This window comes from Symsagittifera roscoffensis, chromosome 7 (assembly GCF_963678635.1).
Source record: "Symsagittifera roscoffensis chromosome 7, txSymRosc1.1, whole genome shotgun sequence".
Taxonomy (NCBI): Eukaryota; Metazoa; Xenacoelomorpha; order Acoela; family Convolutidae; genus Symsagittifera; species Symsagittifera roscoffensis.
In genome coordinates this window covers 13,246,072-13,266,594 of record NC_087068.1, presented here as the reverse complement: position 1 = coordinate 13,266,594, position 20,523 = coordinate 13,246,072, and the positions used below count along the sequence as shown (strand labels likewise).

General features: G+C 35.3%; 3 protein-coding genes across 6 annotated transcripts in view; all 3 read left to right on the top strand.

Moving 5' to 3' along the window:
- Nucleotides 1–20,523, top strand: part of LOC134851802 (recQ-mediated genome instability protein 1-like) — a 234,447-nt gene that overhangs the window by 177,128 nt on the left and 36,796 nt on the right. The window lies entirely within an intron of this gene.
- LOC134851801 (rho-related BTB domain-containing protein 1-like) lies at nucleotides 783–20,451 on the top strand. Of its 4 annotated transcripts, none has more exons than XM_063868037.1 (9): nucleotides 783–1,664; nucleotides 13,667–14,545; nucleotides 14,850–14,986; nucleotides 16,164–16,392; nucleotides 16,707–17,045; nucleotides 17,541–17,730; nucleotides 18,333–18,464; nucleotides 18,793–19,178; nucleotides 19,351–20,451. In XM_063868037.1, exons 2-9 carry the CDS (start codon nucleotides 13,680–13,682, stop codon nucleotides 19,931–19,933), a joined length of 2,862 nt encoding a protein of 953 aa, XP_063724107.1. In that variant the 5' UTR covers nucleotides 783–1,664; nucleotides 13,667–13,679; the 3' UTR covers nucleotides 19,934–20,451. The 4 variants fall into 4 exon arrangements, with proteins under 4 accessions (XP_063724107.1, XP_063724109.1, XP_063724108.1 ...); XM_063868039.1 differs by lacking the exon at nucleotides 783–1,664 and adding an exon at nucleotides 9,835–10,148; XM_063868038.1 differs by lacking the exon at nucleotides 783–1,664 and adding an exon at nucleotides 10,156–10,281.
- Nucleotides 1,739–9,720, top strand: LOC134851806 (costars family protein v1g158749-like). Its single transcript, XM_063868045.1, has 3 exons — nucleotides 1,739–1,895; nucleotides 5,546–5,767; nucleotides 9,510–9,720. The coding sequence occupies exons 2-3, from the start codon at nucleotides 5,560–5,562 to the stop codon at nucleotides 9,548–9,550; spliced, it is 249 nt and encodes an 82-aa protein (XP_063724115.1). The 5' UTR covers nucleotides 1,739–1,895; nucleotides 5,546–5,559; the 3' UTR covers nucleotides 9,551–9,720.

The window sequence follows — 20,523 nt, the reverse complement described above, 5'->3', positions numbered from 1 at the left end:
TGACGAGTATGAATACGCGGTTGTCTACATACAGACCGCATTCCATTATTACCGGACCAGACATCGGCTAAGTGTTTCCGAGAAAGACCCCGGTAACAAAGGACCACCTTAAAACACTTTAACTGTCTCGAGACGAAAGATCTTAGCTTTTTTTATGGCAGTTGCAATATCTGTGTATCCATAATTTAGCCTTATTTGGCGTATTGAAAACTGCTTACCGCTGTCTCGCACTTTTATTAAATCTGTAGTGTTGAAGTTTCGACACCAGAACGTCATACAAGCTCGTAGAAAGCTGTGTCAAGAGCTTAAGATGGCGAAAAAGGAGGAAGCGACATACCATTAAAAGGGGATGGAAAATGAAGAGTTTTAAACACCTTCACAAATAAGTGAAATCACCTGCCTTAAAAGACGCCACTAGGAATTAAAGCTGACAAACTTTTAGGTAGACATACGTTTTCGCAGAAAGGATATTATGCGTGGCGTTTTTGTTACGCTAGCTTTTTTGTATGCTACAAGCTCATACAAATACTTGTCATCTAAAATGTAGACTGCTAAAAGCCTGTATTTGAGATAGACAGATCACAGATCCATCCCCTTTACATGGAAATACTAGCTTGCAAACATTATTAATTGTTTTTACAGTCTGGTATATTGATGGTGTTTTCAGATGGCGGCAGCGAAATAGGAAAAAAAGTGAAGAGCAAATATGAAGTTATTGGTTTGTTCATTGGTAACTCCAGCAGAGATGAATTTTTTATTATATTTTCGGATGCAATAACCACAGGGTAACTAAGCAAGTGACTATATTCGCCACAGAAAAAGCTTATTTCTGTACATATTTTCCAGTGGTTATTAAAATAGATAACTATTTTCCAGAGATAGTGTATATTTTTAGACTTTTTCTACTCTGTGGTCACATGCATATATGAAGTCTGTCCTATCAAGTTGCTTTAATTTTGCAGTTGGCATTAATTATCTTAAGCGCACGTTTTTATGACGCAAAGTTGAAATTTTCACCTCTCTTGTGACCTGAAATTTCATATTTTCTGCCTCATTTTGCGCTGCCCTTTTCACTTAAACCAATTTGTGCCCGCGTGAATTACTTCTGCTAAAGTTACCATGAACGTTTCCGCTCTTAACTTGTGACGTAAAGTCATTTTTGCCAATTTGCCTGCAAAATAAGAGGATATTCTTCTTTGTCTTTGGGTTGTATTGTGAGTGGAATTAATCACTTCTTCTTTCTATTTGTTCAGCCTCATTTTAAATTTCAACCTACCTTTTAATTTGAACCTCCTTATTCTTTTTTTTATCTCTTTTTAACCCCTCCCCCCTTTCCCCTCTCCTGAATCTTACGCCATCTACATTTCATTGATCCAATCCCCACTTTCAATTCAGAGACGAAGAGGCTCTTTCTAATTTTTCTTTTAATCTGATCTAAAAGGATTAACTTTGAAGCAACCCTATATTCTCGCTTTCTGTTTGATCTGAAAATTGAATGATTTCCTGCTGGTTTGATGTCGCGATAGCATTTCGTTTCATTCCTATATCACCCCAGTCTTCCAAATTTATTTATCTTGTGCTCCCCAGGCAACAAAAGATAAATAATTGAGTGGCAGTACTTCTAGTTCTGCTTTTTTCCACCCAGCGCGGGTTCCGAAAACAAGGTTAGTGTATTGAATTTTAGACTCTTTCCCTTTTTATTTCCCTCCTTAGGCTCTTATTATTTAACACAAAATTTCATTTGTCGCTATGATATTCTCTAAATTAATGTGGTGGTGTTTAATTCATTGCTAGAGCCGACTGATCAAGTACGAGGGCAAGTTCCAATGTATATGTAGTCGCCACAAATTAAAACCTACTTGAGCTTTAAAAAAAACAATCGTTTTGAACCACAGGTGAGTTTTGTTTTACAACTTTGGTTATCTTCTGATAAGGATCAGAAAACTCAGTTGTCTTCTCAGCCACAACGACTTAAAGGCCAGATTTTTTCCATAAAAATCACCAGGTTTCCATTTTCACTATTATCGGATTCTCGAAATGTGCTTACTTTGTTGACAGTGATAAGTAGAGAATTTTCTGACGGCTAGTGTTTATCAAAAAATATAAATTCTCATCTTCGTGGCTAGCTACTTTAATTGGCTAGATTAGAAAATGTATTGCAACCGGGTACAAAAAATTCGATTTCTGTAAAGAGCTTGGTTAACAGGACTCACCTGTAAAAAGTGGACTACCAACAGACCTGTCCAAACCCATAAACATATTGGGACCTGTTTCTATTTACCATTTCTATTGTTTCTATAACTGTTCTTTTTAAGAGTAGTTTTCGTAGTGAGTCTTAATTTTTGTTTTTCGCGGTTTGACCTGTGATTTCTTGTTAAGTTCAGTGCATTTCCATTGTTAAAAGGAAGGCAAACTCTACTATCGAACAGCAAATCTTAAAGGTCACGAAAAACGTGATCGACTACTAGTTTCGAAAATTGAATTTATTCATCAGGTTTCCCAGTGAAATGAAAGTTTTACCTATTGATCCAGTTTTCTCAATTGAATTGGGCAAATATAACAAAAAGTGTCCATCATAAATTGTTCTACAAATTCTTAAAGCTTTAAGGCCATCTATTTTTTCTTCGAAATTCAAAAATTGGATGTATTCTTGGTTGTAAAATACAAACTCCAATTTTTCAATTTGTTTGTCTGTTTTTTTTAATTGAAAGGTATATTTGACTTTATAGCTTTAGGCATATGCTAGATTGGCAAATTGCCTTCATATTGAGTAGTTTGAAGAGCAAAAAAAGTTTTGATTGTTGAGGGGACTAGAACAGTTTTTTTTGTCAAGGTTGGTTTTTCTCGGCTCAACTGACTATTACCCTATTATTGTCGGCTTAATTTCCGCTACAAAAAATTGTAATGCTGAATAATCTAACGCTGGTTATTGTCTTTTTTGGAATTTTTTCCTCAAAATGATTTTCATTTGAGGCAAATCGTGAGATGAAAATTTTCATGGGTCTAATTTTTTTCGATATCGTTTTTTTTACTCGTCACGCTATCATGTGATGTATCGCAAATGGTGCGAAACTTTGAAATACCTCTGTGTGTTTTGCATTTAATCGACTTATGCCGCAAACTAGGATGCAATGCTTTAAAGTGTTGTTGAACCGAACACTTTTTACACTAGCGTCAGCTTAGTGTATTATTAAGAACCTATTTTTCTAACCTAAGTCGCAAATATTGGTGCCTATTTTGGAACACCTTTACAACTTTTTGATAGCATGTGGTTCCAAATTCGAATCGTAATAAAATAACACATTTGATGCATTTTTGTTTCATCAAATGAACCGAAAAAAAAATTGTTTCAGACAGCATAACAATCATAAGTGCATAATTTATACATAAAGTGGCTTTATGCTTTGCTTTTTTACATGCTTTCAGTTGGTGTGGATGTCTTCAGTTTGTTATATTCCAATTTATTACTTGCAAAAATGTGTCTATTTGTATTGGGTGCCACTTTTGCTGAATGGCATTGGCAATTTATTAGCATATGTAGCTTCTTTATTCGTGACTAGTGTTTGTCGGTGGTTAACCATGCGTGGCCGAGTGGTTAGTGCGTAAGACTCAAAGTATTTTGATTGCAGTAGGTCGCAGATCGAATCCTAGACCTAACCAAATTTTTGCTAATTCGAGGCTCATTTCAGTTTTTTTGTTATTGCTTTTTCTAGAGCTGCTTTTTGTCGTAATCCCGCTGGTGTTTGCGAAGTGAAACTTCGCCTCTGTGTCTCAATACTCGTGAACAGAAATTTGCAGTCTGTTTTTCAACCTATTTTTTAAGTTATAATGAACGAAGTAATTCTTTTTTGATTTAGGTCCTCTATGAGCTTCAAAGTGATTTTTGGTACTTTTATGGGAAGCTGTCATATTTGTGCATGTAAATTTGTAATGAACTTTAGTAAGTAAAAGTATGAAATATTTTTGCATGTCTAGGTCTTGATGTTGATTTTTTTCAGTGATAAGTCCTAAAATGCTGTAATAACTACAGAAGTGCATTCATACTTATTAATGTCTTTGTGAATACACTTACGTATTAAAGCTTTTTTTGAGTAATTCAAATTCGTCTGCTAAAACTTAGGGAAACTGCGCGCTCCATTTACGAAAGTGGGTTCTTGTTTCGAAATAACAGTTTTTTTTTTATTTAAGTGCGTTCATTGACTCTTATCCAAGTGCCTGTTGGCTATGTTTTATGATTGTGGTCCGAGCATTAAGTGCTTCTTGCGCAGCAAACGGCTGCCCTTGCTTGTTTACGGCTACTTTTTTGTTTGTCCAAAAGTCCTACTTATGGATCTGCGTATTCAAGACTATTGATTTATTGGGATCCACTTCTTCCTAGGTCCCACCCGTAGAGTATGGGACCTTTAAAACTCTGGGAGTCTCATAAAACAAAAAAGACTTTTTATTTGCAAATTATTTACGATATATCAAAAAAAAATAGGCCGTTCTTATGTGGTCCAAATAGTATTCTTTAAATTTCGGTTCATCGCAAAATCTGGGTGCAGCAAAATCTTTAAATGCTTGTGACTGTTTTGCTGTTGCACACAGTCTCACTCCAGTGTTTTTGACTTAATTTTAACCGGAATTGATCAGAAGTTGAGTAATATGTTGGAAGGTTTTAACCCACCTGCGGTAAAAAACGACCTCTTGTTGTTCAAAAAATGTCCAACAACCGAGCTATTTTTCACCCTTTGTGAATATAAAATTGAAATTGATCATGATTTAATTGAATATTATGTATTGATTGGTTTAATTTGGCCTACTTTTTTCAAAGCCAATTGCTGGCTAAAGTTCAATGTTTTCTTTTCGAACTTTTCTCTGTTACTTCGCATGAGAGGCGAAGTGCAAAATTACCGCTAAGTTAAGCAAGTCTATCAACCCAATTCATTAAGGACATAATCTGATTTGATTGCTGTACGAGTAATTCTCAATGCTTCAACCATTAGTAACTGACCTCCCAAGTAATAGTTAATTTCTAATAGTTAGTGAATTGCCTTTTTTTCATCCTGGGTTGCTTTTGTTCAATTACATTGTTGTTACATTAAATCATTCAACTCTCTAATGTTGACGCAATTTTTAGAACGTCATAGAAGCAGCAAATCTTGAACCGCGATTATTTTCTAAATCAGAATCACATTTTTCAAAAGTATCATCATGTTTTCCTATTTGAAGTTGCTTTTGAGGCCCTTGAAGTTTGGAGAGTTCTCAAAAATTGTGGCCTGAACAAAAGCATCAATATTGCCGTTTGTCTAGTTAGCCTTAACAGTGTAGCGATTTCCTAAAAACATAATGTCTGACCATGGCTAGATAAAGAAACATATCTACACATTTTATGCAAGACAGGTTGGAAGCAGACAGAAATGAGCTCATTTTTCTCAGAATTTTTTTTTGAAATTTTAAACGAAGTGTTCTTTAGTGAAGCCGTTAGGGTGGACTTTTGAGGTCTTTTGTGGCAATTTAAAGTTCACTTATTTGGTTTCCATTGTTGTAATTTTTGGCACTTCAGATTAAATTGATTCGATGGACGTTGAAAAAGAAGTTGAAATGTTGAAAGAAGAGATCAAACGTCTCTCTGAGGAATCCAACTCTGATGGACGGCCAGTCGTGACGTTCGGAGTTCTTTTTGCCGACGATAAATGTGCCAACATCTTCGAAGCTCTAGTTGGAACCCTCAAAGCCGCCAAAAAGAAGAAGATAGTCTCGTATGATAGCGAGCTGCTTTTGCAGGGTTCTTATTTTTTTAAAACTATTCATTGCTTTTTTCCCTTCGTTGTTTTCAATAAAGAGCATAATTTGATTTTGCTTTATCGTCGCCATTTGATTAAGACGCTGGTAGCTCGAGACGCGTCATTATATCAATAGTAAAGCAACATTTTTTGATGTTGAAGCAACATACGCTAGAACTGAATAATGAAAAAGAATCGTATTTCAAGGGATCACCCGTGTCCTTTGAAATCACCATAACAGCGTTCTTTTGTTTTAAACAAAACTTTACAAAAAAAAAGATTTTTTCCCCTAATTCACCCGTCAATTGTAGCATCTCTATTGTAGTAGTTTTGCCTGGAGTGATAGTAAAGTTTCAATACGTTGATTAAAGTGCAAAAGAGTAACACTGAAAAGAGTAACAACGGAAGATATCCGTTTGCTATAGCATAGAAAATTCTGATAAAAATTATCTGCGTAAGGTAATTTAAAAAATAAGGATTAAAATCAATATTGAATTAATTAAAATAAATTCTTCTTTCTGTAATTCCCGCTTTTTTATGAGTTTCGCTGGTTTTTTAAGGTAGTGGGAGATGTTTGAATCAGGGAAATGTGTGCACGAATGAGGTGATACTAACGAAAATAACTTGAAATAGCAGCAGTGTTAGTAAGGGATTTTTTCATCCGTTTCCTTCGTAAATTAGTAGAAAAACGGAAAAATAAAGACAAAAGTTTTTCGCAACGCTAAAATAATCTGATTAGCGACTGGAAGAGATTAATATAATAATATGAAATTGAGAATTAATAGAGATTTATATGAAATTGAGTATTTATGTCCAACTAGCGTTTATAATGGTACCTAGTTTTGCTTGGAAAAATACCGCAATTGACAATTTTTTTTCCACTCTGGTCGGAGCTAACATTGGGGCTGCCCGTAGCTATGAGGTTAGCACACAATTTAATGTCCCTTGTTTTCGATGCGAAATAAATCCAAACAGTAAATCGAGAAGTTTCAAATTTAAAGTTTTTAGGATTTTTTCGAAACCTTTTCTTATTTTTTTCTTTTACAAGTTTATGGTTAGTTGGAATATTAATCTTTCTTTCCTTGTGTTTGTATAAATTAGACTAAACGTCGAACACCCAAATACAACCCAAAATTTTTTCTATCTCAGAATTTTTTCTAAATTTTTTCTTTTGCACCAGAATCTGTGTTCGGATGGCTATTCTTGCAGCGTGGTTTCAAATTTTCAACCTGTTTTTAAATATTAGTGGACCAAGATCGTGTGGTATTGGTTATAAGTCAAAAAAAATTAAACTTTGCTTAAGCTCATTTCTTTGGTTTCGGTGGTTTGACTTTTGATATTTTTCGAATCTCAGAAGTGGGTTTAAATTTTAGATTTCTCAACGGAACAAGAAAATTTTTTTTTGATCCAGTATTCTCTTGTTTGGTCAATTAGGTGTGCATCAGAAAAGTATCTCGAAAATAAAGAAAAACTTCAAGGTGTAATGCATTTATTGTTTCCTTGACTTTCTTTTCTCTGTTTGCTATATTCACTCATTCAAGCGTGTCTGTACAAACCAGTCCCATGCAAAACAAATCGGAAAAGTATAAAATTGGACGGAAAACAATCCAGTACAAAACGATCCAAACAATTGTTGTTTTTAAAAGGCGGAGCCTGTAGGACAAGAATTGTCTTAATTCAAACAAGGTAAACAACAAAATAGTGACCGCCTCAGTCGGGCCAAATTGTTGCGAGCTTGCCATCAGAGGCTAAGGCTCTATAGGAGAATAAGAGCCGGTTATCGACGCGACGCGCTTAGCGTGCTCACCGGTGACCTCAAACCGACAGTCGGCTTGGTAGTATTTGATCGTTAAAATGAGCTTGGAATGTTTTGTATTGGATTGTGTTTTGTTCATTGTCTTGATTTTTGAACTGTTTTGTATTGAATACAAAACAGTTCAAAGCAAAAAACAGAAAATACAAGACTGTGTTTTTTCTGTTTTTTTTTATATGCACTCATTCAGGGCATGCGTTTTTTGTAGTTAATGTCTTGGATTTTTCTTCGTCATTTATAGGTACTAGTGAGTTGGATTTCAAATCGCGGTCGCTAAATGAAAGTACGATCATTTCACCAGCAATCTTTCTTCCATCTCAATTTTGAAAAGAATTTAGTTCTTTTAATTCTGATCGATTAAAAAATCTTTGAAGTCTCATTAACTTTTGAGAGGAAGTGTGTTAAGAGCTAAAGAGTAAAGGTAACGCATATGCTTGGGAGTCAAATGTATCGGGTTAAATTTTGGCCAGAAGCTCTTCTGATTCTGAGTTGAAAGTTTTCTGCTGGAAAGTTTTTTTAAATAATTTTTGGGGATATCGTTTGTCTGCTTATGTTCTGCCCGCGTCATTTCGAAAGCGTAGTTTTTGTTACTTATGTGATGATTAAAAAAAAAAATCAATTACTTTGATGGATCTCTGTTGTGGTTAAAGTAATTTAGTTCCATGAAGTCTTGACCAATTTTTTCTGTGAGTGAAAAACGTTAATTCTCAGTTTTCTTTTTTTCGTCTTTCAAACGAAGCAATTTTTCTGATGCAAATTTTTTAAATCATCTGAAATATTGCTCTCTGGAGCACAAATATAAAAAGACATTTCACCTGTGATCAATTTTCACAAAGTTATAATGGTTTGAGACTTCTTGACGACTATAATTCAATTTGGCATTATTAACGCGTGAAAATATGTTTCTTTATATTAAAGCGTAAGCTGCAAATTAGTTACTTCCAAATTGAACTGAGCGAGTAACTTGCCCTTTTTCAAATGTTATTACGTGCAGAATATATCACTTGGTACTTTATATAGCTTGTGGTGAATAAATTGAGAAACAAAAATATAGAAACAAAGTTTAGAAAAAAAATTGTGATATTTTGATTCAGATATAGAGAGTAGTCGCAACATTCAGGGTTTTGCCCTGGTCTACAAGCAGTCTTGTTTAATGTTTATATCTTTCATCTGAAGTCAAAATAGCAAAGATTAAAGCATTTTACCTAAACTTTCTGAAATTATAAAATTATCTGATTTCATCATATATCGCTGTTTTATCGCTGTTCAAGTTATAATTCCTATGCCGGTGTTTGGAGTTTGTCGAATTAGATCCGCGTTTAGTCTTTAACAACTTGTTTTTTTTAAGAATAGTTAGTTTGTCGCGTTTTTAGATAGTCTTTCTTTCAGATATTATTTTTGTATCGCAAGGTGGTCTGTGTTTTTTTTTAGTATTTTGTATCGCACGAAGTCTGTTTTTTTTTAGTGTAATAGCTTTTTTCAGCTCTCTAGTGGCTGTGTTCCGTAACTAAAAATGGCCACAAAGTCTTTCTTTAAATATTATTTCTGTATCGGAAGTGGTCTGTGTTTTTTTGTGTTTTGTGTCGCACAAGGTCTGTTTTTATTTAGTGTAATAACGTTTTTTAGCTCTTGGCGGGCTGTGTTCTGTAACCGAAATCGCGCTCATAAAATACATAAGGCTTGAAGGGCTACACAGCTTAATCAATCCGCTGTTTGCGCATAAAACTTTAAAGACACTTAAGGCCCAGGGTTAATCAGATAATATTTTGGCGATAGTATCTCATAACTTTAATTAAAGCACTGAGTTTATGGTTTCAGGTGTTAAAATAAATATCTGCATTTACCTAGAAAGTTCTTTTAAGGAGAGGTTTGTCGAATGCGGATTTTTTTAAAAATTTTCTTTGAAAAAGCAATGAATATGTTAACTACAGGTGTGCACGATGACGTGAAGATTACACTACTAGTCGAATAATTCTGCTGTTTCCAAAAGGACGCAACCATTCGCATTGAATTAATCTGCTTTCCGATGATGCTTTTCATAGTTTTATTTCAGTCAATCAATATTCGTTACGTCCAATCTTAAAGAAATTGTTTAAAAAATAATTTGTTAATAAATATAAGAATTGATTTTTTGAAAGCTTGCTTTTTCTTGTTATTTAAACCAGATTGTCATATTGGTTGTCAATACAACAAAATTAGCTCATATTACTCAAACTGCCAAAAGTGGTATCAAGATCTCTGTATTTTCTTTTATTGTAGATAATTTTAAGTATCGGTTTTAATCACGGACATAAATCGTGATTTGAGTGGCATTAGTCAAGATATTATTTGATTGAGAGCTCAACCTTCAGGTTCTTGGTTTTTAAATGAGGCGCTTTATATTTATTCTTAAGCTAATTATATCACTGATAAGTAAATAATTTTATTCAGAGTTCAATTCTTCTCAGCACCGATTTAGTACCAATGCTATGTTTTTATACATTCATCATGTCAATCAAAAACTTGATTGTTGAAATCTATTTGTTGAGTTTAAAATACAGTTAAAAATAGTATTTGCTGTGGAAATAATAGTGAGTGATTTGGTAGTTCATTAACAGTAATAGTCTTTGGCTGATAAATAGCCATCCTGACTTTGGTGGAATTGATACATAAAACTACACAAATAGCTTTTACAAATTTGTTTCTCGTTTGCTTTCGATCCTGGTAAGTGGCGTTAATTTGCATTTTGTTCGTACGGTGTTTGACTCTCATGACAAGCAACAGTAGTTCTCAAATAAAGGTCGCTTTGAACTGTAGAATAACAATAACGCAACCCTAGAATGATATCAATTCACCATCTCAGTTCTCGAAATCGTGCCCCACTAGCTTTGCGCCAATTATGAAAAACTGTAACTAATCCTTAATTATGGGATCTTTAAATAGGTGAGTTTTTTCACAAATATTTCCAGTAATTGTTCGGTAGTAATATTGGAAACAAGCCAATATTTATGAGACAATTACGCCCCGGCCATTCATTTTTTCCAATAACTAAAGTTTACCGTTGTTCGGCAGCGTTTTCGAGAAATTATATAAGTATTTTTGAATGAGTTCAGATGAATCAAAAATACATTTTGCTCTGGTGATAACCAAGGGAATTTTTTTATTGCAACCGGATACTGGACTATTTTTACCGTAAATAACTTCGTTCTCAAGATGACTTCGGTGGTTTTTTATTTTGGTTGTATATTTACTTGCCCCGATTTATTATAATTTCAGTTCTCTTTTTTGTCGTGTCAACGGGGTGTCTGCTGAGGTATTTTCGCTACCGCTGAGTAAGTTTTCTTCTGATGCTACCTTTCAATTCAATTTTTTTGGCATGTTTTTTTTCCAAAATGAATAATTTTCAATACAAACCGAGGCAAACATGAAAATTTTAATCGATCTACTTTTCAAGGCTTTATTTTGGCTTGGCTTGGCTTTATTTTCTGTCGGCTAGTTTGCAATGCTACGTTTATGTTTTATTGCAATTCGAAGCTCCGATTTGCCTACTTTTCACCTTGCGGTGCTTGGCGTCGCCCTATATGTGCTACAAGTGAAGAGACATTTTGGATTAATTTGTTTCGCGCCAATTTAGGTACCACATACTAACATGCGATATGCTTGCAAGGTTTATCGTATAAATGTCTTTTCAATCCTGATTTATAGAGAAGAACCTTTTTAATCGTGATTCATCAATTATGAGCTCTTTAGTTAACCAGTCGCCCTTCAAACGAGGAATTTAATGGCTTGATTTCAACTTTTATTTGAATTTATTCGGCCTAAGAGGTTTTGGTTTATAGTATATCGGCTTTAGTCACCTCATTTTCAGCCGTTTTATGAGCAAATAAGAATTTGATTTTTTGTGTCTGATGGCACTTTAATTTTTGCGATATTTTTTTTGTCTCAACAGCTTTCTACTGTAAGTAATATTGGCTTCATAACCGCTTCCTAAGTTTTGTTGCCAAGCTATTTTTTTTACCATTCAGTTGTCTTACTTGGCATGTTTTTCTCAAAACGAACTCCATACAAAAAAAAGAGATGAACATGATAAATTTTTCATAGATCTAATTTTTTTCGACATTAAAAATTCGACTTTGCGGTTTTAGTCTCATTTAGTCGGCTAGTTTGCAATGACTTGTTTGCTTTTTTTTCCAGCTCATGCAAAGGTCGGCTTCGCTTCTGTTGAATAAGATTTCTCGGCCACTATCTCACCATGATTTCACTATCTCGCCATGCTTAAGATTTTGTAACGTCTTGTTTTCGCTTATTTAACGAAAGAGTTTTGGCACGTTTAAGCTCTATCGTAAATTGCAATGGTGAAGAAAGTTTTCAGCTTGATATCAGTTTTTTTTTCTTCCAGTTTGAAATAAGCAACTCAAAAGTGCGATGCTGCCTCAAAATTGGGCCTCAAAAAATGAATACACATATTTTTTCAGTTCACGAGATACGAAGACTCTGGTGATTTTTTTTTTTCGAAAGTTTTCATAAAACTTAGGTTCAAAAAAATCCACGAAAATTTCAATTCTGAACTCTGTAGTTTCGTGCTGTCAGGATACTCTGAAAAACTCCAAATTTTGCTTCAAAACATGTCTCAATTTTTTTAGTTTTCGAGATATGACATTTTTTTGATTTTTTCAAAAACTTTCAAATAACTTAGATATAAAAGTTTTTTTCAAAATTTTCAAATTACTTAGATAGAAAAAAAAACTTCAGGAAGTCTTAACTCTCTGGTTTGAAGAGCTGTCATAGTACTTTCAGGCGTGCAAATCTTCCATACAAATTTGACTGCTCCGAGATATGACATGTTTTCCGAGATATGACCTGTTTTCAAAAATTTTTTAAAAAATTTTGAAAAAACTTGAATAAAAAAAAAACATTTCAAAATTTGAAATTTCCAACGCTATAGCGGAGTGGTCTCAGGGTATTCTCAGAGGTTGCAGATCGTGCCTTCAAGTTTGATTGCTCAAATTATCTTAGTTTTGGTCATATGTCGTTTTTTATGCTCTTTCAAAAATTATCAAAACCTCAAGATCTTAAACTTCACAAAGTTTAAAATACTCTCTACTATGGCGACATGCTCTCAAGGTACTCTCGGGATGTTTATGTGGACTCCAAATATGACTGCCCAGCGCCTTTTACTTTCTTAGATATGTGGTTTTTATCTTTTTTGAAAATTTTCGAATGTGTTAAATTTCAAAAAAAAATTGTCGAATCTTTGATGGGTTTACGTAAGGTTACTTCCAGCAGATGCAGATGTTGCCTCCCATCCTTTATTTTTTGCTTCTTTCATTGAGTTTTCGAATTTTTTGTTATTTTGATATTTCAAAATTTTTCATTAGCATTACAATTAAATTTAGAAAAAAGATTCTGAAATTTCAAAATTAGTTACGCTGGATTATGAATTTGATGAATTTGATAATTTTGCAAAACAATATGATTCAATGTTTTTAATATTGAAGTGCGGTTTAATGCTGTTTGTCCTTTAAGGGTTCGTTTATGAGTTGCATTCATTTCGTTGTTTTTTTCATTTAGTTTATATATAAACAACTTTCACGTTACTAATGTGTTTGCAGCACCGGAATTGCGTTACACGCTAGCTTGTTTTAAGCCTGAGCTTAATGTTAAGTTCTAGACCAGGAAGCCTAATTAAAAATAATTGCCCTATAAAAACTTGGATTTTTTTGGTTTTTCATCCTCAATCGGTTTGTGTTTTTTGTTCATAGCAACCGGCTACTCCTGTCATTTCAAGGTTTTGAAACATTTTCAACCTTTATTTTAAATTTTTCTTCATTTTTAACTAGTGTTTGCGATCTGTAACTTTGCGTCTGTGCAAGAAATTCACTCATTTATTTTTCTTTGTATTGATGGAATTGATGAGTTTTCCTAATTTGGTTCTGTTTCTAAAATTCCTTTCTTTTTCCCAGCTATGGATATAAAGTAATCTCAGCGTGTGTTTTTGAAGTTTTCTTAAGTTTTTCTTCATTCACACTGAGAAAGTTTGAAACTAGCTTAATGTCATTTTGTTCCTTATGCAGAGAAGTTTTGGAACTTGTAGATTGTATTTTTTCAGTTGTTGCACAATTATGAGCCATGAGCATCAACGTGTTTCAACCCTCGAAACTTCGGCCAGACGAATCAACGATTATAGTGTTGGACCACCTCGGAGAGAGCCAAATATAATATTTACGGGAAGAGAAAGTAACCCTGGACTTGATCACGTGGCGTTGGCTGGACCTTCGCGTATCACGCCAGATCAAGAATTCGTACATAATAATTGGAATCCGCAAGGTCAAATGAGTTCAGACCTTAGAAGTTTTGAGAATAATGCAAGGTTATTGGATCATAATTTACCTTTAGTATCATCGTCATCCGCAAATAGACAAATCCGTGCAATCTCTCTGCAAAATGGTGCTAATTTAGAAGAACAACCATCTTCGTCAGCTTCACTTTCAATTGTTTCGTCCAATCAGAACCGACTCAGCAGGACAACCAATCAGGGCACGAGTACTGCGGCCTCTGCGTCTCCGAATCGGTCAGCGAATCAGAGTGAATCGAATAGAGCGTCTCCCAACCAAACAACGAATCAGGGAACTACGACTGCAGCTCCAAGAACAGCTCCTGTGAGTTCCACGCTAGCGACAAGTGGGACAACTAGCTCAGCAAAATTGTCGTGTGCTTACGCGGACGAATATGATCACCCGTTGCGAGAAAACATAAAGATCGTTGTCGTTGGCGATAGTGGTTCGGGTAAAAGCAAACTCGCTTTTTCTCAAGCTTGTAAAAGGACCTTCAGTGAGAAAGAGTTGAACAAGAGTTGTGTGCCGACTATTTGGGCGATTGATCAGTACAAGCACAGACGTGACGTGCAGGAGTTGGCACAGTGCTGCATTGATGGGGCGCATGTTTCTGTAAGGATTTGGGACACTTTTGGAGACCATTCAAAGGACAGGTTAGAAGTCTTCACGAAATCTGAGTTAAGGACTCTTTGATATTTGACCACGCAGCAGAACTTGCTTGCAATGATTTTGCTGTTATATAGAAAGAATATCCATGTTATCGCTGATGCTAAGATGCGCGACTGATGTTTTTCCATTCAGTAAGTTTTTTTTGGAAAAGCTTAGCGAATATCAAAAAGCTTTGAGAAATAGCTCAATCACTCAATGAGTCAACTTTTAAGACTCTTTATTTTGCTTAAACTTTGGCATGATCCTCAATATAGCAACTTTAACACTAAATTCGTCCTTGGTTCGCAGGAACTTTGCGTATCAGAATGCTGACGTGGTGGTGCTGTGCTTCTCGCTTTGTGACCGCAAGTCCATGCACAACGTCACTGCCAGATGGCTGGGAGAGATCCACCACTTCCTCAAAAACATACCGGTCATTCTGGCAGGTATGTCAAAATAGTCATCATTATTGTCAACATGTCATTGACAGACATCGTATTAAAATTTGCCCCTAAAGATTATTAGATGGACACCTAAATTGAGGTCTTTTAAAGAGACTTCATATAATTGCTGTTTGATCTGTTAATTTATTGTTCCGACCATTGAAAACGGGGAAGAACTTTGTATTCTGGTGTGTTTTAGTTTTCATTTTTTTGTTTTCCACGCAAAATCAGGTACCAAAATAATCATCGGAATAAGTAAAGTGAAGTATCATATTAAAGCCGTTTCAGTTGTGATTCGAGCGACATCCAAAAAACTTTTAAACATTTTCTCAGTGTCCAAAAAGTTTGCTTGAAATTTTTGATTTTTGTCGATTTTCGAGCTAATAAAGTGAGCGAGCAGGCTTATTTTTTGTCAACCAAATCAATTTGCACAAATAATTATTGGATTGAGTAGAGTGTTATATCACATTGAATCCCTTTCAGCCTTGATCCGAACGAAATTTAAAAAAAATATATTTCTAAAAGTTTTCTTAGTCGAGAAAAAATGGGTATCAGTTCAATTTCGAGCGAGTTAAACGAGCGAGCAGGCATATAATAGTAGAATAAGGTGCAAAACTTTTGTTTCACTACAGTAGATTTCTTTTTCGAAATTTTTTAGCGCCGTCTTGGGAATAAAAAAATTTCAAGAAATTAAAAAATTTTCTAAAAATAGATAAGTTCTGATTTTTAAAAGTATTTTTTTGTCGTTTTTCTAGTCATTTTTTTTGAGAAACTGTTGCCCAATTTGCCGATGTTACTCTCACTGTCAAATTTATCCAAGTCGAATTGACTGTCGGCTTTCGTCTGATCTTTTTATCACTCCACGCTAAAACAAATGACACTAATTTGAAAAAAGGAAAAAAAAAATTAACAATATGGTCGAAATATAAATTTTTAACAATATGGTCGGAATATTCTGTGCCCTTGACACAGCAACCGGCGATCCTGGTTACTGATTAGATGGGGTTAGTTTCGAATTTGATAAACTGAGCGCAAGGACTCTGATCATGAAATACTTTGAAAAATGATAATACGCAAGTTTTTTTTTAATGGTTAATCAATAATTAACAAAATTTGTCTCCATAAAGTTTATAAATGACAACTTCTTGAAGTTATACGGTTCTCTTTTAATGCTTTCAAGGAACTATGCTGGATATGCGGTGGAAAGACCTGAAGAGTCAACACAAGTTCCAGAGTAAGTTCAACAGGAAGATCCAGGCCTCCGACATAATCAATCCAGACGAGGCCAGGGATATGTGCGAGAATGTGGGGTTGCCCTACTACGAGTGCACGGTACTCACTGGCTACGGAGTCAGCGATGTTTTCGAGAATGCAATCAGAGCCGCTTTAATACACAAACGCAGTGCAAGGTTCGAAACTCGGTCTGGAGTTTTTTTGCTACAAAACTTGTATGTACTAGTCGCTTTCTGACGCGTAAAAATTTTGTGTTTATAAATCAGTGTTTCACGGGCCTAATCGAGTACAATACTAGATTGTTTTCAATACTTGTTGATGAAAGTTTTTTTGGGATTTGTAGTTGGCCTTTTAGCATAAGTTGCAAAGTTCGTGCTCAAAAGACATTGTAATGCAAGACTTAAGATAATTTTGCGCTGCCTTCTTTCTTAACGTATATCAGAGGCGTTCCGTGTTAGTGTTTTACTGCAATAAAATATGTCATTCTTAGGATGTACACTATGAACCATCTGCGAAAAGTTCGGGAACCCTTGCTACAAGCTCCGTGTCTCCCTCCGGAACCACCCTACCCTCAACTACCTCCTGTCGTGCAATCAACCTACCTGGCAGACCTGTCATCTTTGGCAATATCGGAGGAAACTGCAGATGTTGTGCTTTGCTGTGGATCCACTAAGTTGTTCTGTCACAAGTTGCTTCTGGTTCAGAGTTCGGGACTGTTTTCGGTGTTTTTTGAGCAGCAGGCTGTTCTGCATAGTATGCTGAATGATTTGAGCGACACGGGAGGCGACAGTGACTTGGATTCGGAACATAATGGAGAAAACCGAGACAAGTGAGTAACCACCGTAATGATTCATTTCAATTTTAGACAGGAGTTTCAAGATTCCGTTATTTGTTATACCCTTACTAGTTCCATGAAAGGTATAATCATAATCTATATTAGTCTGTAACATCTAAAGTTGGTTCGAATAAGACAGCTCAAATAGCAACTTAAACTCAATCTCTATGTTTTAAGTCTGGCTGACCTTGACCTCAAATCCTTTGAGAGACAGTCCCCTATATGAACTAGTATATATGGCTTTACGTATAAATAGATACTTATTTAATCATCAGACTTCTATATGTTAATCATTTAGATTATGAATAATATATGAGTAAACCAACTGGTGGTTTAAGCATGGTCCATTATTATTGGATATTCTACTATAATATTCGTACGGATAATATTACCATTCCGAGATAGGATTTTTTTCATTTCTTTGTTCCTTTCTTTTAAGCAAATTTTTTGTATTATTTATATGATAATCGCATTGATTGTTTGCTTCAGTTGTGGATCAGAAGTGGGCGGTCTGAAAAGATCGGAGTTGTTTTTGAACGGACTTCCGATTCTGAAAATGAACCATGTGTCTGACTACATCCTGGACAACCGTCTTCCAAATAGACACAGAGTAGGCGGAGGAACAACAGGAGGCGATTTCTTCGATGACGCCGAGGCATCATCTAACTGCGCTCAACAGGTGATATTGTAGGAATAATATTGATGGACATCGAGGCAGAAATATGGAATTTGAAATTCTGTATTTCAGCTCAAATTGTGACTGTGACAATAGACATTGACGGCAACATAAACCCGCTCGAATGCAGTGTAATTTTGTCGTCACTGTCTTTGACCACATTCGTAAGATTAGTTGAATTGTAGACTTCAACCGAACGTTAAAATCATTTCATGTCCCCATTAAATAGTTTTCCGTAAAATTAACGAGCATGAAAAAATTATGTCGAAATGCGCTGTTTAACTTGCTCGGTTACCGCGTCCGTATGGTGGGTATGGGTAATATGTGGAGAGGCGACTGCACTCCCTTTTAATTTCGGTTTTTTGAAACTTTTTCCAGTGGTCTCCTCTTAGGTTTTAATTTACGATAGCTCCTGGCTACATAGCATTTTTCCCAAGTATACTAAATTTTAGGGGGAGCTTGCGTCAAAAATGTCTTTTTTGGTGGAAATTGTTGAGCTAAAGAAGTGTACAACATTTTCAACACCCCTTTTCCCGTGTCAAAATAATCCTCTACAAACCTTAGAACAAAGTGTGTCTTTTTTTTAAATTTTATGTTGACCGTAGGTGTGTGTCCATTCTGGTATTCCTAAGAACCACGTGTCTCTCCTACTTCACTTTGTGTATCATCTTCAGCTGCCCTCCAAAGTGCTCCACTGCTCCAAGTTAGAACTCATGCAGTCTGCTAAGCTGTTCAAGGTCAGTTAAAAATACTCTCAATCCGGGTTGGCTGCTTAATTAACTCCACGTTAATTAACACTGTTTTGAATGTTTTTCAATTTTTTTGCCTTGCTTTTTTTTATAACTGATCCCAAATTCTTGGTAAAATTCTTCTTAGTCAACGCTTTAAAATGAACCTGACAAATTTAAAAATTAAAAATTTCCTATACCTTTTAATTCATATAAAGGCAGTCAATGAGTCCTTAAAATCGAAATCTTTTTGATCGAGAAATTGCACTAGATCAGAATATCTTGTGGAATTGTCTATTGGTAACCGAATTATTGATTCGAATCTATTTGTTCACAGATGCATGACCTTGTGATCCATCTGCGCAATATGTCCATGAACTGCGAAAACCACATCTTCATCGGATCCTCTGCAGACTCAACTGGGAAGACAAACACGAGATCCAAACTCGCAGTGCTTACCAATCTCGCTCACTACAACAACAGCAGTACTAGTTTGAACAGTTGTTCCTCTTCTTCCGAAAACAATCTGCCGAATATTATGAACCAATCAAATTCGAGTGTGTCTAAGCCAGATACGGAGATCGAGAACTTGATGAATGTTGGGAGGCGTCAGGAGTTTCTTAGACAGGAGTTCCAAGCGCAACAATTGAACCAGACAGGCAATTTTGTCTTCCGAGTGAACGGGGAGAGCATATTTGTACACAAATATATTTTGGTGGCAAGGTAATTTTCATTATTACAATTTTCCTTCTTATTAGTTTTTGCGCGCGTGTTTACAAAAGAATTTGAAAAATTTTTGATTTTTTTGTTAGTGAGCTGGACATTTTTTGTTGAGAATATAAAAAGTTTTAAAAACCTAATTTTCGTTCCTTTCAAATTATATTTTGTGGTCTAGGTCAAAGTTCATGTCTTCGTTGCTGTGCGGATCCTTCAGGGAGAGTCAAGGTCATCACCTAGATGTATCAGACATCTCATCTGAAGCTCTGAAAGTAGTACTTGGATATCTCTATTGCGACCAGCTCATTCTGAAAGTATCCCAAATGGATATATCAGAATGGTGTGACGTCATCGAATTCGCCAACAGACTCTGTCTAGACCGACTGATTTCATTAGTGGAGCACGAACTAGTGGCGGATTTGAACACGAAAACTCAACCGGAAAGCGTGAAAGACTCGATTCTTCTAATTGATAAATGCAATTTGTTCAACGCCCACGCGCTGCATAAGTGGTTGTTCACACATCTGAGTCACAATTATGATTTCATGTGCAAAAATTACAGCTACTTGAAGCAGACGATGTTGACCGATGAGACGAAAAAGGAGCTGTTGAGGAATCGGTGGCCGCCTGTTTGGTACATAAAAGAGAAGGATTACTATGAGAGACGTAAACGGTTGATGAGTAAGATTGAAGGCAATAAACGGCAGATGAAAAGTGGCATGGCCAAATGGTGGATGTGGCGAAAACTAAACGTGCTTTAAATCGAGTGTGAAATCATTAGTTAGAATGTCTTGATTGAAAAGGGTTAAAATTTCAGACTAGATGAAATTCGAACTACTATTGAACTCATGTGCTAAAAGTAAAGCATAAGTTTCGTGTACTCCAAAAGTTGACACAGTAGCCCTTGAAATTAAACCTACAGAGTTACGCGACTTAAAGTTAAAAACCCTACAGTTCCCTTTGAAATTTGGACAACTTTTTGAAAATCCACGAAATTCTGTCCACTGAAATTTTGAACAAATTGTCACACTTTTCTTAAAACGCCTTTTTCTTGTTATTGGTTACTCCTCTCCGAGGCATCTGCTAGCCTCATAGGTTCGAATTTCAAATTGTTTGAAGTTTTGACCTTTGCTAAAAGCTTCATCGATGCTTCCCCCGATTAGATTAGAGTTACTCATTGTCAGATAAATACTGTAGTTTAAATTGTTGTCTCTAGTTACGTGGTAATTATGAAGCTAGATTGAATTGAATGAAAATTTGAAATTGAATGTTACAATTATTCTCCTAGAAGGTCTAGACAAAATGTGAAAAAGTTCAATATTTTTGATGAAACTAGAAAATTTGTATTTTT

Excerpts from the sequence above, each read along its gene's own strand:
- LOC134851806 (XM_063868045.1), top strand. The coding sequence starts at position 5,560 with ATGGACGTTGAAAAAGAAGTTGAAATGTTGAAAGAAGAGATCAAACGT. Across the intron at positions 5,768-9,509 it reads TAGCGAGCTGCTTTTGCAGG|GTGTGCACGATGACGTGAAG; the intron begins GTTCTTATTTTT and ends TGTTAACTACAG.
- LOC134851801 (XM_063868036.1), top strand. Across the intron at positions 16,393-16,706 it reads ATACACAAACGCAGTGCAAG|GATGTACACTATGAACCATC; the intron begins GTTCGAAACTCG and ends TGTCATTCTTAG. Across the intron at positions 18,465-18,792 it reads AGTCTGCTAAGCTGTTCAAG|ATGCATGACCTTGTGATCCA; the intron begins GTCAGTTAAAAA and ends ATTTGTTCACAG.